Source organism: Stegastes partitus, unplaced genomic scaffold (genome assembly GCF_000690725.1).
Source record: "Stegastes partitus isolate 25-593 unplaced genomic scaffold, Stegastes_partitus-1.0.2 Scaffold8, whole genome shotgun sequence".
Classification (NCBI taxonomy): Eukaryota; Metazoa; Chordata; class Actinopteri; family Pomacentridae; genus Stegastes; species Stegastes partitus.
In genome coordinates, this window is record NW_007577739.1 from 1,158,244 (window position 1) to 1,176,499 (window position 18,256).

An 18,256-nucleotide genomic window follows, 5' to 3' on the forward strand; every position below is an offset into this window, starting at 1 on the left:
AGGGGGGTGCAGGTTGTCAGTCCAGGACGTAGGGAGAGGGGAATCGGAGGAGGGGGTGGGTTTTTGTTTTTTGGCAGCAGCCCACCCAGTCCTGTCCGGAGGATCCCAGAACAGGACTAATGAGCTCAGGCTGGCCTCTTAGGAAACTGACACACACATGGATTCTTCTTTTTTTTTTCTACCCTCCCAATAAAATTCCATTGCTCTGCAGATTTCTCACTTTTAAATCTTTAACTCTCAGTGCTGCTCGTTTTCTTCACAACCGCCTCTTTGTCTTATTTCTCTGAAATCAAACTGCTTGAGTGAAAAGCATTCGATAGCATTTGAATTTCCTTGGGGTATCACTTTCCTCGCTGACCTTGAATTACTGGCTGACGTGTGTGTGTGTGTGTGTGTGTGTGTGTGTGTGTTAGCTGATCCAGGCCAATGCCATACCTGGAACCGTTCTAAAATCTGGCCAGATTCCCTGCAGGCTGGGCACAGATATTGGTTCTGTCCTTTGAGTTGCAGGAGTTTAGACAGAAAGCAGTGCATGTCTCTGCCTCAGTTGGCCCCGTTTCCAGTCCATCCTCTCCTCTGCCTGGGAGACAAGAGGCCAGGGTGATAGTGGATTTTAATTAGAGGACTGTCAAAAAGCTGGATTTAGTTACAGCAGTGGATTCTGTTGGGTGCCAGCGCTACAGGACTACCATGTGTCTGTACAGATATCAATGAAGCAGAGCAAAGAGCCGATGTACCTGCCTGCCTCTCCTCTGATCGTGCTGGCTAGCATGTATACGGTGATCAAACCTCCCCGTATACAGCACACGCTCCCGGTTTGACTTAAATGTTGGGTGAACATGCTCTGTCATGATTGCTTAGGTAACAGAGATGGACTTGAATGCATCCCAGAGGGTAGTATTTCAGTAGTCCTCGCCTGTCATGTCTATGACAGTTTCTTCTGTGTTTGATCAAGATAAGTGCATGTATTTACTGTGCCTTCCTGCTATGACAGCCTGTATTTGATCCCTGACAGGCAAAGAGATTTGGCTGGTAATCATTTGTCTTACGATGCTGTAGTTTCTGTTAAAAAAAAAAATCAAGGAGTAAGAGAACTCCGCCAACTGTAGCTGAACTAGAGGGCTGAAGCATTATTCTTCTTGGTATGGGAGCTGAAAGAAAGGCATTTTGGCGAGTGGCATAATGCAGCTCTCCTGCTGACTTTGTTTACTTTGGCAAACTCAAAGGAGATTGTTGACCTTTATGTTATAGTGTCAGTGTGTGATTTCTCAAGGTTTCGACAGCTCACACTTAAAAACCTCAAGACAGACATTTAAAATCAATAAGCTCTTAGCCGGGTACCTCACTGGAAGAACATTTCACCTGAGCAGCAACGATTTCTATAAGTATAAGCTTTCTGTCGCCGTGGTTTTTAAAGTATACCTTCACTTTAACTTGTTTTTTTCTTCCTTGCCTCTTCCAGGGCAGCTCAGAAGCTGAACTTATCCTCCAAGCGAAAGAAACACCAGCCCTCACTGTTCCACCCGCAGGAGCCCTCCATCTACCCGACCAACTTCAGTGGCATCCTGCAGGTCTCGCCGCCCCCGGCCCCGCCATGCCTTCTCCGAGCCGTGTCCAAAGTGAAAGAGAACCCAGGGATGGGAAAGGTGAGAACACACACAAAACACTGAATACACACACACACATGCTGCACAACAACAGATTCACAAAGTCGGCTCATATTAGCCACCATTCCCTGCCTCCTTTACGCTCCCCTGCAGCGTGCCCACACAGACATGAATGCACACAGACCCGTTTGAAGGGGTGAATGCAGAGTGGCGACAGACTGGTCCACAGGCAGCAGGCCGTCTGGTCCAGTCCATGCAGATGCAGTCAGATAAGCCTGCTGGAATGTCATGAATTCACTCAGTTTGTGAGACCAGCATTCCTCTCGCTGCGCACAGTGAAAACGGTAATTCACAAATCCGTGGTCACGTCTAACAGCAGGATCTGTAATTCCATTTTAGGTACAGTGTGCGATGATGAAAGTCAGGCTGGCAGCAATAGGACAGTCATTAAACAAAGCTGTATAAACACATCGCTCTTCCTTTGTGGTTTATTGGCTATTGTTTGTCAGAGCTGGCGTCCTGTATTTATAAAGCAGAAGAAGTCCCCTAACAAGATTAGATCCCACCTGGATAGGAAGTGCTCGCTTCTGTTGCCAGGTATCCAGACAGTTGAAATTGTGCCACATATTGTAAATCTCACATTGACATGTGCACTTCATATAAAAACCCGTGTCATTAACAAGCCCCCTCAAGCCCACACCTGATGTATACGGTACATCTGTGCAGTTGAAGGGGCTGTTGATAAAGGGGAAATCCGGATGCCTGATATTTTATTGTAAAGTAAACACATCGGCGTGGTTTCCCTTTTTTGTCCCTGTCTGTCGGTTTAGACTTGGCCTGCATCTGCTTCACATTAGCTCAGCCTACGACTAAGGTGAATGTTTCCTTCAAGCGTATGTGGGTCAATTCCACCTCTCCACTTTCGACCCAGACACGGCTCTTTCAGGTACAGACAGTTGAGTGGATGGAGTAATGCCAAGCCACACTAATGGATTTTGTGAGGGATCAAGGGACAGGGAAACAGGGGCCATTAGCAGGGAGTCCGAAGTGTGAAAATACTGTAGCCAATCCTCTGTGGCCTCCAGTATCTGATCTCTGCCAACATAAATAAAACTGAGACATTAGCTTGCCTGGTAGCCTCTGTCTGGTAGACAGACACTCAGCAGTCCTATGTGGAAGGCCAGTTTAAATGTCATAGCAAATGTAATTTACTCAACATATGCACACGTCAGTCACGATAACAGCTCCCCGCGGAGCATAGAGAGAGTTTGCACTCGGCCCGTGGAATCCAAGATGAATTCACTCACTGAAAGAAAGGGATTTCCAGGCACATTGTTTCAGAGTGCCGGAGCCGAGATCTGTGGCAATATTTATAAACTAGTTGTGGGGGAAGAATGGACCTTTTGTGTAGGTGTGAGGATGGTGGAGAGTCCCAGGCCGAGCAAAAACAGCCCCGCGTCAAAGAGGGAAGGGAGTTAGCCGCATTTGAAGGTTTTTATTTCAACGCCTGAGAGGCATCACAGGTACTTTTACAAGCAGCTTTGAAATGGCCCAGGATTGAGTATCACATATAGAAACGGTTCAGCTGATGTAATGCAAGGCGTAACACTAAACATTCTGGGAGTTGACAGGGGAAGACTGCTAAACATATCCCAGGAGCCGCTTCTGTCCCCCGTCAGTCACAGATATGTCTTCAGAGTGCCTTCGGATAAACAGAAGTGGCATAAATCTGACCATCAGATCGTAAAGCAATATAGAGTTGTCTGAATTTCAGGAGAAGGTGATTGCGGATATCATGTGGCCTGACAAACCACACACGACGTATCGCTGCAGCAGAGTAGAGGCAGGAGACGGTAGTATTTCTTTGCTATTGTTTGTGAGAGGTGCAGCCGCACACAACTGGCAGAACACCTTCAGCCACGAGTGGCTTGTCAGAGCGGTGCTGAATCAACACCTTCAGATACGAGCTGTCATCCTACTTAGCGTACGGCGCTGGCACGATGAACCGCGCCGCGACCTGTGGAACGTGTTAAGACTGTGAGCTCACTTTATGAATGTCAAGACCCAGAATGCAACAGGGTGGGTTTCAGGCTTCTTAATGCGGAGCTGGCATTTTCCGAGCAGCGACGGGGGGGGGAAGGAGAGGAGAAGGAGGAGGAGAGTGTGTAGGTGGGATGACGAGGATGGGAGGGGGGCATATGTTCCTGCGCTCCCATGCTGCTGAGCTGCTCCTGGTTCAGAAAAACAACCTCTAGTGGGATAATCTCCCAGCAGGGCGCTCCTCACACACACACACACACATGAATTTCCACTATTTTCCAGCTATGACTTTCAGTATTCACCTTGCTGCCTCTTAGTGACACCATTAGGCAATGTGTTGACCTATCGAGTTTGCCGGTGAATGTGAGATTTAGCGTTTCCATGGTAACCTTTGATGCCGCGACGCAGAGGATGTAACGTTGATTCATTATACTGAAGGACGATCTCGGTTTGCAACATGCGGCGACCATACATGTCTCCTCTTTCCTCCGTTAGTGCACTGGAAGTAAAAGATCTGGAGCTAAGCCTGACATTTTTTTCCCCTCCTCTGTGCTGAAGCTGAAAAATGTATTTTTAAAAATCTCTGCTGAGTCTGTGTGCCCATGTTTTGTGCTCTCCCACTTTCTAATCCACTCTTTTTTTTTTGTCTGCCTTTGCTTATCTGTCTCCCTCTGCGGTTTAGGTGAAAGTGATGATGCGTATCTGTCCGTCTCTGGAGGCTGCAGACTCCTCAGAGTCTCAGTCTTTCTTGAAAGTGGACAGCAGGAAGAAGCAGCTGACCCTCTACGACCCCGCGTCCAGCCCACACTCCAGCTCAGGGCACAGGAGATCCGCCACTGTCGCCGTCCCAAAGATATTTGCCTTCGATGCTGTTTTTACCCAGGATGCCTCACAAGTAAGAACGTGTGTTTGCGGTGTGTACAGATGAAGGTGTCATGTGGGAATTCAGCCTCTCAAGGGCAAAGGGACGTCTTTATGCTCGCAGGGTGTGGCCGGGGGCTTAGAGAAAAAAATGCCTGTCTTGGGTCAGGGGGCATTCTTACCAGTGTGGGCCCAACAGCTGGGCCTTTTAAGCCTTCTGAGGAATGACTTGAATCCACTCCACTTATATCTAACCTCTCCTTTCATAGAACAGCTATATCTAACCTCAGCCCACACAGCAGGCATGCCCACTGAGATCAAACACAAAGGTCAGATATATGTTTACGATGCTGTAACCCCTGAGTGGTGCAGTTTGCTGTCTCCACAGGCTGAGACAAACACCTCTGTTTTTAGTGGAATCATTCATTACTCACGGCAAAATTTCTAAAAAATCTGAGGTCAAGTATTTTATGCATTTCCCCGCGGTGCAGCGCACTCTAAATAGCTCTGACAGTGGAGGAGATTGTCATCACGAGTGTAGGATGGCACTCCCATAGCGGTGAAAAGCTCAGATCTTCTATCATACCACCTACTTGGAGCAATTATTTTCCTAAGTAAGCTGCTGATAGCTAAAGCCTAAATGTTTCTGCTGCAGCGCTGAGGCCAAGCTGCTAGATTGCGCCGCTGGGACGGCACTGCTGGTGGCTAACAGTAACAGCAAGCTGTTCTGCTGATAGAGGTCTTGTTTGCTGTGTGATGTATGGGGAAGGGGCCTCTGCTGCGGAAGCCTTGCCCCAGAGGACCCATGCTGAAACAGATTGCAAAAACAAGCCACACGTTGCAGCACACACACACACATAAACCCACATGAACACACACCTGAGTGATGAAAAGTACTGAAAGCATTAATGTGATTTGGTGTAACCAATGCCAAATAACTGTTTAGTTTATAGGATATCATTTGGGATTCATTGTTCTCAGTGTGCCTGTTTTACAGTATTTCTCGGACGTGGCTGAATTGTAAATTGACTGTATCTCTTTGTGCTCTCCACAGGCTGAGGTGTGCTCAGGGACGGTAGCTGAGGTCATCCAGTCTGTGGTGAATGGTGCAGACGGTTGCATCTTCTGCTTCGGCCAAGTCAAGCTCGGTAAGCCCCTTCGCTGGCAACAGATTAGACAAGTGCCTCTGTTATCCAAAGAAAACTCTCATTGCTCTTTGTTAGCTGCACTTGATGTCCACAATTGGCTTAGCGGTGCACTGGGGTGAGTTAAGGAATGGAAGATTGGAAGAAAAGGAATGGGTGGTGAGCCCGGGGTGGGGGTGAGGGGTGAAGTGCTGCATCCAGGCTTCAGGGCTCTGTCTGTAATTAAAATCTTAGTAATTGGCCTGGCCAGTGCTTCCAGGCTGAAGGGCTTGCTTTTCTCTTGCTGCGGTAATTCTCCACAGAATGGCTGCTACTGGAATAGGTCCTTGGATTAGCGTTTGATTTTTATTTGGCATGTACTGGATATTACCTCCGATCCCCCCACATCAGCCATTATTAATTTCTTTTCATCAGCAGTTGTTAAACACAATAACCTTCAGAAAACATCCAGCGTCAGTGTCTATTTCTTTGTGAACTTTTTGCCCATTCCGAGCAGCTTGATGAAAGGAGTAATTTCAGTTTGAACATATAGTGAGTGTCGCTGGCTTCCAGATACAAGGCAATATTTCCATTTCCATCCACCCCCCTCCTCTCTCCTTTTCACACATCCCCAGGCAAGACGTACACCATGATTGGCAAAGACAGCTCCACTCAGAGCCTCGGCATTGTGCCCTGTGCCATTTCCTGGCTCTTCAAGCTCATCAACGAGCGCAAGGAGAAGACGGGCACGCGCTTCTCCGTCCGGGTGTCCGCGGTGGAAATTTTTGGAAAAGACGAGGAGCTGAAGGACTTGCTGTCCGAGGTGTCAACAGGCAGCCTGCAGGAAGGCCAGTCCCCGGGAATCCACCTGAGAGAGGATCCCATCTGTGGCACTCAGGTGAGAAGCGTTCCATCGCTCCCCCACTTTTTTTTTTTTCTTTGTTCACTGATCCTTTCATTCTCTCTGCGGGTTATAAAGTATTAGTCTGTCTGAGTATTGATCTGTTTCTGTCTATGATCTACCTCTCCTTCTCCCAAAGATGTTTAAAGTTCTAGTGAGTGCAAGTGTGTGTGTGTGTGTGTGTGTTTTTATCTCTTCCTAGTCCATCTCGCTCTACTCCACCTGCTGTCGAAATCCTTCCTTTATATTTCCACCAAACCCATCTGTGGTATTGATGGCTTTCTTCTTACCTTTGTATTGACTCTCGTGTCAGCATCCATCAGCATCTATTACCCATGTGTCGGTGTCAGCCCCCTTATAGCACAATAGAGGTATTATTGGGGGATGGTGGAGGTTTGAAGGCACTCACAGGTGTTGTTGTCAGATGTTGTTTTTTGGGGGTATGCATGGACTCTGACTTCAAAGACTGCGTTTCTGTGAAGCTCCCTCTTGCTCTTCCTCTCAGCAGCCACGCGTGGGCTCCCTTCATGATGCCCTCCCCTCCCTCCTCCTCCACCTCCTCCATCCTTTCTGTATCCCACCACTACCGTCATCACACCGTGGTGAGGAGAGTGCCCCTGCCTCCTGCTCCACTATTACCTCTCCTAATCCTCCTCCCTCTGTGTGCATATCTTGTGTTTTAATTGCCCCCGAGACCCAATCTAATGGGCAAGAAATGTGTGCCGGGGTCCAATTAACTGGCTCCCCTCTCTTTCCCGGTGCCCTTTTTGCATCTCGCCTCTGTTTCAAGCCCTATGTGGTCTCCTAACCCTGCTCTCCGTCTCTTCCTCCCCCTGCAGCTCCAGAATCAGAGCGAGCTCCGCGCCCCGACCGCCGACAAAGCCGCCTTCTTCCTGGACGCAGCCATCGCCGCGCGCAGCACCAGCAGACCGAATGTGGACGAGGACGAGCGGCGCAACTCCCACATGCTGTTCACGCTGCACATCTACCAGTACCGCATGGAGAAGAGCGGCAAAGGCGGAAGTTAGTATTGTTGTATTGCTGTCGCTCTGTACCTACAAGTTCCCACCACATGTTTATAATATAGTTAAATAATGAAACATATGTAAGCAACTGTGTCAGGATAGGAAGTCCTAAATAGTACTAGAAAATCATTTATTAATAACTTCCCCCCCATTAGATATTGATTGTACCAGTTCCTTAAACATCTGTCTTTAAACAGCTTGCTGGAACTGTTGTAAGCATTTCATTTGAGTGGAAATCATCGTCTCTTATTTGCTGTGTTTATGGATGGTTTGGTTCTGACCTCTGCAAGACAGAAATTTGTTCATGTGTTGGTCAAGACATAATTGAAGGTCTGAACCCTCGCTGACAGATTAAGATGTTTTGCTGCTGCTGCTGTAATGACATCAGTCACCCATATAACAATGTAAAAGCAATCCAGGATTTCTACACTGACAGCCAATTCTATCTGAATTTTAAATGATCAGGAGGGGGACTCTGATTGTCAGTAGATTCTTTCACTTTCAAACGTCTAACCACAGAAAGCTCTCTTGCGCTACACATCTGGTGGGAGTTTACCAGTCTGGCTTTAATTTGAATCACTTCACTGTGGGAATCTTACTCATAAATAATCCAGACAGCGAAGACAGAGCTGTGCCACTCCTGTCATGGTGGTTCTGTGCGTGAGGACCTAGCTTCAGAGAGGGAGTGTCTGCGCTGTGCTCACCTGGTTGTTCTTCTACCGTTTGGCACAGTGTCGGGCGGACGGAGCAGGCTGCACCTCATCGACCTGGGGAGCTGTGAAAAGGTCCTGAGCAAGAGCAGAGACGGAGGGGGAGGCTTGTGTCTTTCCCTGAACGCGCTGGGAAACGTCATAATGGCTTTAGCAAATGGAGCAAAACACGTACCTTACAGGTAAGAAAACCGCCATTAGTTTTACTGTCGACTTTACTGTGTTTTAGCTTCTGAGGAGTTGTATCAATATGTTAATTGTTTCGGGCAAGTCGCTGCGTGTGCCGTCAACCCTGCAGGTTTGCTGTGTGACTGTTTAGTTTGTTTAGTTAGCCTCATATAACAGCTTTCACCGGTGTTGCACAAGATTATATTATAGCCACTCAGGTATGAAAAGATTAATGACTTGTCATTTGGGAAATTTTTTTTTTAAGCTCAGAGAATATAAACGGCTCCCCCTGGAGACACGTCAGCTACCTTTATCGCTAAAACATTACTGTGCTGTTTGCTAATAATAGTGTGTGTGCACCCTGTAGGGACAGCAAGCTGACGATGTTGTTGAGGGAGTCCCTTGGCAACATCAACTGCAGAACCACTATGATCGCCCACATCTCTGACTCCCCGGCCAACTATGCTGATTCACTCACCACCATCCAGCTGGCATCACGCATTCACCGCATGAGGAAGAAGAAATCTAAGGTACACTGATAAACCAATTAGCACTGACAAATGTTGCTCGACACACGCGGCAATAAACTGATAAATGAGCGATGTATGAAATTCCACTGCCAGCTGTTAATGGCACATTTTTCAATTTAACGCAGGCATTGAGCGACTTGTTACAACCTTTATAAATCAGAGTTGTGCTCCAGTTAATGTTGTTGATTGTTTACAAATAATACATTCAGAGTAATTGTTTTTTAACATTATATCTAAGTGTTGCTGTTACAGAATCCTAATGTGCAACTTGGATTACATTCATCATGAAATGTGCCACGAGTTAAATCCTTAAATTTTTCTTCCCGTTCTAATTTTGGAGCTGTTAAAACAAATGAATGTGTGCATGCCTCTGCAAATGAAATATTATTAGCGCTGTAACTCAGAGCTAGTTTTTCTCGCCTCCTCAACACATAATCGTGTAATCAATACCACTGCCTAAGGAAGTGTGTAATGCATTCCCTTGGATTATGGAAATATATGCTCCAGATAATTAGGTGGAATGACAGCATGTATTCATTTGGTATTGGCCCCAGTCGTGATTATAATGCAGTCCACATACAGCAATTTGTATTATTGACATTAATTTCTGTCCAACTATTGATGTGCACTTTTAACCTTTAGATAAATATTGACTGGTAATATCATCAAAATTAATATTTGCCCTAAAATTGATTTTACTGTGAAATGTTAAGATTTAAATGTAGCATAAATTTTAAGGGTTGAAATGGTTTTGTAAAATGGGAAGATTGTCGCATTAATATTTTAAGAGGATAAAACCACATCACTGTCATCACTTAATGAGATCATTTTCAAATGTAGAAAAGGCTAAAGTCTGCTTTCACTCTGCTTTGCAGTATGCATCCAGTTCATCTGGAGGGGAGAGTTCCTGTGAGGAAGGGAGGATCCGCCGGCCACCCCACCTCAGGCCTTTCCACCCTCGGACGGTAGCCCTGGACCCAGACCTGCCCTCCCTGCTGAGTGACCCAGACTACTCCTCCAGCAGTGAACAATCTTGTGATACTGTTATTTACGTGGGCCCTGGGGGAACTGCCATCTCAGACAGAGAGCTTAGTGACAATGAAGGCCCGCCTGCCTTTGTTCCAATCATCCCCTCCCTGAACAAGAAGAGGTCTGCGAAAGAGGGCCCCCTGGACAGAGACCAGTTCTTTAAATGCAACACTTTTGCTGAGCTGCAGGAGAGGCTGGAGTGTATAGACGGCAGTGAGGAACCCACTGCCTTTGTTGGGGAGGGCAAGCGATGCCAGTCTAGCCCCAAGACCGACAAATCTAAGGAGAGCCAAGGCTCTGTTTCACCAAAGACTGTAGCAACTATTTCTTACAACCAAGAGGGCATCTCACCCAAACAATCTCCTAAGTCTGTCCCCTCACAGCCATCCTGCAGTCCCAACGCTAAAGCTAAAGTGGACAATGCCAAGAGGCCATGCATACCTGCAGAAAGGGCATCATCAGAGAGTGTTCAAACTACATGCAGAACCAGCGCTGATGGTGAGAAGGCTTTGGTTTCTGAGAGCCAAGCTAGTACAAACAAACTGGCAACTGCTGCAGCACCAAACTCTGAGCCTGTGGTGAGGGAGAAGGTCTACTTCAACAAGAAAGCCTTGCCAAAGCCGGCCCCACCTCCCTCACAGCAGAGAGAAAATGTGGAGAATGAAGAAAGATCCAGCACCAGAATGCCACCTGTGGGAATGAGCCACCAAGCTGTGAAGAGAAGGGACCCTTGCACTTCCCCTTTGCTCAGAGCTCCGGTGGAAGTGTGTCAAGTGCGTTCTACCTTGAGGGAAAGATGCCTGGATCGGGACATCCTTCGAGCTACTGTCACCTTGCAGCAGCCTGTGGAGCTGAATGGAGAGGACGAGCTGGTGTTCACTGTGGTGGAGGAGCTGTCTATCGGCAGTATAGTCGATAAGGGTCGGCCATCAAGCATCATCAGCTTTAACAGTGACTGCTCCCTTCAGGCCCTGGCCTCTGGCTCTCGACCTGTCAGCATCATTAGCAGCATCAATGATGAATTTGATGCCTACACATCAGCCGTAGGAGGATCAGAGGTGAACATTGCGGTGGTCACGCCCCTTCAGGAGGGAGCAATGGAGTGTATAGACAGCAGGGGCTCATCCATCAGCTCTTGGCTGAGTGAGGTCAGTGTCTGCACCTTGGAAAGTGAAGGGGCTCACTCTACGGATGTCTTCCTTCCACAGGCAAAACACATGGGACCAGAAACCACCTTTTACTTTGATTCCCTCGACATGTTTCATTGTGTGTCCTCTCCTAGAGAAGCCAAGAACTCTTTAAATGACAGCGGATTTAGTTTTTCTGAACTAGACAGTGATAGTGCTGCCTCAAGCAAACTATCACTGACAAAGTGCCCTGCATCACCGGAATCAGCAAAAGGTTCCCTCAGATTCACGTCTAAAATAACTAAAGCTCACTCCCTCAGCTCCTCCCCACTTCCACAAGGCCCATCCATAGTCCACTCCAGTCTTCCCAGGAAGATTAAACCTACCTCATCCATCTCTCATAGTAGTAGCAGTAGCAGCAGCGGCAGTCGAGAGCCACCAAGGCAAGAGGTTAAGCAGGAGGATCCTTGGCAGCGCGTTGACAACCACTCGGAACCTCACTTTTCTGACTCCAGCAGCACCAGCAAATTTCTCAGAAATCCCCCCACTGGCATCCCTTCCTGCAAAACATCCAACAACAGCAACAGTGTACCTCGCCCACCCAAGGTGCAGGGGTCTACCTCATCCCAGAGGGTGGTCGATGGCTGTGAGAAGTCAGCCAGTAAGAATCCACCCAGCAAAATGCCTCAGCTGAGACGAGGTGCCACCACCCTGGGAACAGTACCAGTCATCCATTCCTCCACAGACTACAAGGGAACCCAAGATGTTATTGCATCTACCACAAGCCTTAAATTCTCCTCCCTGGGGAAAAACAACAAGGCTAACTCACAGAAAGCGAGCAATCTCCCTAAACCTGGCTGCACCTCGCCTCCTCCCCCTCCTGTGAGAAAGTCCAGTCTTGACCACAAGACGAAGACCCTGCTCCCCCAAAGTGCCTTAAGGTCAGCATATGGGGAGGCAGGGAGGACCTATGGAGCAAGGGCAGCGGTATCAGAGGACGAGCTTGAGGTACGTCACAGAACAGACTCTGCCAGTTTCAAAAGCTCCAGCCTCAACACAGCCAAAGTTACCTCCAGCCTGAAGTCAAAAGGGCCGAGAGGAGAGGCTGGGCAGCATTACGGCAGTCAAATGTCACTGGAAAGGTGTGAAAGTCTGTCCTTATCGGGTTCCAGAGCAGCGCTGAGTAGGGAGAATAGCGGGGCAAGCCTGGGAAGCAGCAGTAGCAAATCCAACAAGTCCATTCCGAGATTTGGTATTCCTAATTCATCCAGCTCTCCCATAGCTACCTGCCCCTCTTCTCCAAGTGGAGGAAATGTTAGCAAACCTGGCCAGGCAAAAGCTTCAGTAAATCCCAGAGCATTAGGAGCAGTTAATGGTAGTAAGGCACGCTCACTGTCAGCCAACAGCTCCAAAGGTTTAAGCTCCTCAACAAAATCTTTGGCTGCACCTGTGACCAGAAACACCAATGCCAACCTCCCACCATCTGGACGAACATCAGCCCCTCGGTCCACTGCTGCCGTTACCAACAAGCCTGGAAGAGGAACGATAATGGGCACAAAGCAGGCCATTAGGGCCGCGAATAGCCGTGTGAGCGAACTGGCAATGGGCAACATATCAGGCAAACACGTGAGGGGTTCAGGAGATTCAGACAGTGGGAATGACAGCGGGGTGAACGTGGGCGATGATAAATCCCCCATAGCCATGCTACCTTCTCCGTACAGTAAAATCACAGCACCTCGGCGGCCTCAACGCTACAGCAGCGGCCACGGCAGCGACAACAGCAGCGTGTTGAGCGGAGAGCTGCCTCCAGCGATGGGTCGCACAGCTCTGTTCTACCACAGCGGCGGCAGCAGCGGATATGAAAGCATGATCCGAGACAGTGAAGCCACAGGCAGCGCTTCCTCTGCCCACGACTCCATGAGCGAGAGCGGCATTTCGTCTTCGGGCAGAGCAAGGAGCTCCAAGTATCCCAAGAAGAGAGCAAATGGTGAGAAGCTAAGTTGGCTTGGGGGGAGTTTACAAGAAGCAATAGGTTATATTACCAAATTTTATTATATATATCATGCTGGTAATAGCAGTACATGTGTCTTTCTCATGAAAATACACATTTTAAAATTAGTGCTCTCTCAGAGGACGTTAACCACAGCTTTACGAAACCATCCTGTTACAGTCACAAATTGATATTTCATTTAGTTTTCCCTCCTCCTGAATCCGCAGCATACATTTATCATACACAACATATTAATGTTTCAACCAAGACGACTTGGAACAGTGTGATGCTCATATAAGATGAATTGGACACAGTGACCAGGTCCACATTTTTTATCCATTTGAACACATGTGCATTAAACACCAACGTTTTTTAATGTATTCAGGTTGTGGATATACAGAGGAGCAACTTACAAAACCCTCATACATATGCAATCACCACAACTCAGCCATACCGTGTAAAGCCTCGAATCGCTTTGTATCTCAGAATGGGACTCATGCATATTTTTTCCATAGATCCCAGCAGATATTGTATGTCAGAAACAGTACCTGTCTAACTGTATGCATGGCTTTGTAGGCTTCCAGAGAAGACGGCTGATCCCGGCGCCCCTGCCAGACACCTCATCCCTGGGGAAGAAGGTGGGCACAGCAGGCCAGTGGGTGGATTTGCCTCCCATGTCTGGACAGCTGAAGGAACCCTTTGAGATCAAGGTGTACGAGATCGATGATGTGGAACGGCTCCAACGGCGGCGCCAGGAGGAAACCACAGAGGTGAGCAGGGAGTCACCGCTGACTTGTTCTACACGGCGGTTCATCTCGCTGAAGTTGTTTTAGATAATGTAATGTCTAGGTCGAGGTCTCGTGAATCCCACTTACTAAGCCGCAGCACTATTTCGCATGTACGACACATAGATGCCACGAATGCTCGAGATGTGCCACATCGACTTGCGTTGTGGGAATTTCTTAGCTCCCTTCTTCCCAGTTTCTTTTTAAAGATCAAGACGGGAATAATATGTCCCAGACGTCTGACCTTCAGTCAGCTCAGTGGCAAATCCTGGAGTTAAAACGTCTGTGTTCAGATTCCCAGAGCTTGGTATTTTGGCAGCGCTCCTCGGGAATGTCAAGAGTTCAGGAGGCAATTACCGACGAGGGTTAATTGGTTTGAATATGAGTGATGACTCGGCTTACTGCTGACGACGGCTGCGCTGATGTGGAGGGGGCGTAGGAATGAGAAAGAAGACGGGGATGAAGAGATTGATCAGGGAATGTGTGATGAACGCACGGACACCAAACACCACTCCAGATCAGCTCACCGCGAGCACTCATCACCGGCTGCGCGATAGCTTTTTATGGCTCGCTCCTCCTCTGTGGATCATTAACTACTCCCACAAGTTAGGAGCAGCCAGGGAGGAATTTAGTAGAGAAGATAATAAATCAGCTATAGGTGGAAGCTTTATTTACTTTCAATTTGGAAAAAAATACCTTTAATCTTTCTCCCCTGGCCGTCACTACCTGAATGACAAGCCATTAATTGCTTTTGCGTGTGTCTCCCTTGCTGTTGTGTGAAATTAGCATTTTAATCTTTTGTGTGCAGCATGGGTGTATACTGAGATCGTGTTCACATATTTAGAATGTGTGCAGTTCGTTTAGTACCGTTGTTCTGCATGCTAACTTGTTTTATTTTGATTTTTTCCCCCAATCTTGTCTGCAGCAACCATTCCAAGACGTTGACAAGGTGAGTACATTTTTATTTAATTGCAAAAAAGATGAAATTACCAATGAGGGCTTGTTGTAAAACAATAAATATAAGTCGTGTATTAGGAGTTTGACATTTCACATTAAGACTTTTACCTTTCTCACTTTCGGCTGACAACTTACTCCCAGCTCCAGCTTAAACGGTTGCTTTAACTAATAATCTCTCCTCTCTCTCAGGGTCTGCTGTATTTCAACAGTAAGCTGAAGATGCTGGAGAGAAGGCAACAGCAAGTGAAGGAACTGAGGGCGAAGCATCAAGTGTTGTTGGAGGAACTGGAGGACACCAAGATGCGACTGATGATGGACCCCAGCAAGTGGATAGGAGAGTGTAAGTATCTGCTAATAGTCTGCTAATTATAAGCCGTTTGAAGCCACATGACTAAACCTCAGTTTCCCTTTTCAACAGTTGAGGTGGACCAGAATTTGGATAAAGAGTCTCCAGAGTACCTGGAGGCCTTGGCACAGGCCACGGAGGAGCTGGAGTTCTGCGTCAACCTGTGCAAGTCCCGCGTGATGATGGTGACCTGCTTCGACATCAGCATGTCGACGTCCGGCACTCAGGAGGGACTGCGTGAAGTCGAAGTCTGAGGACAAAAGAAAGTAGGGGGCGGAAAAGGCAGAGGAAGTGAGAAGACAAAGGAAGTTGAAATGTAGCAGTCAGTCTAGAGATATCACTGGAATGAAGAACACGAGACGGGGCTGAGACGAGAGCGGATCTTTACATGAGAACAGAGGGAAAATTTTGACCACCTAGCTACAGTGCCTCGTTGTCCAGGAGGAGAGATGAAACGTGAGCACAAATGCCGTTGCCTCGACGGCAAGGCAGTGGCCATCACTTACTCAAGAGTCAATGAACAACACCTGGAAGTGCCTTTTTTATCCTTTTTGTTTTGAGTCGTTATTTTTCATATGGTGCAGGTATCTTAAGCATACCGACGCAAAACCCTGAACATATTGCTTTTAAGAAAAATATTTTATATTGCATTGTATAGTGTATTTAAATGAATATGTGGTGTGTACAAACATCATTTAAAGGGAAAAAAAATAAAGAAAAAAGAAAAAAGCAATAAGCTAATGTTATTGCGCTCCCAGACTTTGCCTTTTCTCTTGTTTCAAACCTCAGTCAGCATTTTATCCATGTTCATTCAGCCTCTTGCGCCTTATGTTAACTCTCTGGTTCTGTAGTTTTCTAGATTTTCAAACTGGACTATGTTATCTCATCAAGGACTGCATTTGCTGTTATCACTCATCGCCTGCCAGCTGGCCTGTGAAAGCTCGCAGGGGTAGAGTGAATGTTTTTTTTCCCTCCAGTTGCCTTGATCAAAATGGGTCTCAGTGGATGCACTAAGGTAGAGCAGCAGTCGTGTTGGGGACGAAGAGCTCATTCAGGCTGTGCTTTGCCCGTGTTTATCTCACTGAAAATGAGAGATTAAGCCAAAACATATCAATCAGAGGGGCACTGTGATGGACAGTGTGCGATTATTCTTGATTCAGCCATTCTCTCCGGTGCCTCAGTATGTGCTCATGCAACCCTGAGAGACTTAACCTTCCCTACACTCGCCTACAATGATAGTATGATGAATGGTTGCACTGATGGCGACGCTCATCAGTGAGCCCAATTTTTCTCCAAACGTGCTTGGACTGGGGGCTTTCTATACACTGTAAAAACAAAGGGGCACAGATGAGACAGCACAAGTCTGCCAGCCTCCGGTACAGTACTTTTTTCCAAGCACAACCAAGCCTCGGCTCTATGCATTCCACTACATTTACTGCAACAACCTCAACACAGACTTTAAGGGCAGCGACACAGTTTGGCCTCTTTAGTCCCCGTCTCTTTTTGTAAACAGGCAAATTAACAGCACTGATTTTGTGTGTCTTCAAACAAAGACTCCAGAATTGTTGGTTTTTCCATGAAAGGATGCAGTGAATGAGAGCAAACGATCGCGGCATTGTTTAGCAGAATCAATCATGATATCAGCTCTTTGTAGCTGCCAGAATGTGCTTATGAATCAAACAGCTGACGCAGAGAGAACAAAGATGATCGGTGAAAATGATTGTTACGAAAAACAAACTGGCTTTGATGTATCTTGGTGTGTTTCTATATCTATGACAAATATGACTTTGTTTTCTTTCTTTTACAAAGATGTACTCTCTCAGGCCCTCTCTGAAGATGCTGCATGAGATTTTTTAATCATTTTTAAGGATGATTTCTACTCCATTTTTACCATTCTAATTTTTTACAATAATTTCAGTTTTCACTAAGGTGGGGTTAGGTTCATAAATTAAATAACTATTACCAAACCAAGACCTTTTTCCAAGAAATTATTATATGTAAGGTCATATTTCATATCAAAACCCATATTTTCTAATATCTTTGTTTTTGTATAGGATTTTCAGACCCTGTGTATAAATGTATAATATGGCAGCTTGTGTTTTACTTTTACAGTACCTGTGAATAAAATGTTTCTTCTTACTGATGATTCAAACTTCTGGATTTTCTTACAGTTCATAAAATCATGAAAGCGTTTGTTTCCGTTTCATTGCAGACGATCAAAGTTTTATTGCAGCGATAGGGAACCAAGAGGGAACCTTTGTGATACAAAACTACAGCTGTGTGCACAGTCGACTTGCTCCAAAATGCGTATCCACAACCTAAAGATGAGATCTGAGCAGTGGGAAATGTTGACAACCTGGAATGCATACTGTGTAGCCTGCTTGCTTCTTGTTTTTATCAGATTCATGCACTCATTCTAATATCCCCACTAGTTTAAAAAGCTTTATGCTCTTCCTGTGGTAATGTGGCTGAGATGTTACGGTATGCGTCCACAGGATCTGTCATCTCCACACAACTCATTCACTGTCTATGAAAGCAGCCATACCATGCACTATAGCAGAGTTGCATTTTCAGTGACAGGGCGTCATGTTGGCTGCTTCTAATTGGTTTAAAGTTATTGCCCAGGCTCCTTTATGCAAATCTTGGATTTCCATCTTCCAATAGCTATCTCTGGAAAACTTTCCATTTTTCCAGTGTTGATCTAAAATGAAGACAGATTTAACAGCTGCATGTCTTACTTTCTTTTCCTTAAATATTTTCAGAAACACATTTTGGTGAATTAGTTTTGCAACATAGACTGAACTTTCCAGATGAGCCAGCATGTTGCTCCAATTTAGAACTTATAAAATCATAGAAAAAAGCATTAATTTACACGTTAACTGTAAAAACAAACAAAAACAGACAGCCCATATCAAAAATCTGCATTTTCACAAATGGTCATTTGTTCATTTCCAACATTTGAGCACAAAACAACAACGTTTCTACTGTATTTAAAGAAGTGAAAATAAAGTTTTCCAGATATTTGCTGTTATTTTAAAGGAAAGTTATGTATATTA

The 18,256-nt window shown here is 46.4% G+C and overlaps 1 protein-coding gene across 1 annotated transcript in view; it reads left to right on the forward strand.

Annotated features, from left to right (window-relative positions):
- Positions 1-17,352, forward strand: part of kif26ab (kinesin family member 26Ab) — a 68,819-nt gene extending 51,467 nt beyond the window's left edge. Inside the window, exons 5-16 of the mRNA XM_008283490.1 lie at positions 1,463-1,646; positions 4,330-4,542; positions 5,563-5,656; positions 6,268-6,530; positions 7,373-7,556; positions 8,291-8,450; positions 8,804-8,966; positions 9,842-13,109; positions 13,689-13,882; positions 14,823-14,846; positions 15,044-15,194; positions 15,273-17,352. Coding sequence (XP_008281712.1) covers positions 1,463-1,646; positions 4,330-4,542; positions 5,563-5,656; positions 6,268-6,530; positions 7,373-7,556; positions 8,291-8,450; positions 8,804-8,966; positions 9,842-13,109; positions 13,689-13,882; positions 14,823-14,846; positions 15,044-15,194; positions 15,273-15,454 — 5,080 coding nt within the window. The 3' untranslated portion in view covers positions 15,455-17,352. The remainder of the gene's footprint in view (positions 1-1,462; positions 1,647-4,329; positions 4,543-5,562; positions 5,657-6,267; positions 6,531-7,372; positions 7,557-8,290; positions 8,451-8,803; positions 8,967-9,841; positions 13,110-13,688; positions 13,883-14,822; positions 14,847-15,043; positions 15,195-15,272) is intronic.
- The last annotated feature ends 904 nt before the right edge of the window (positions 17,353-18,256 follow it).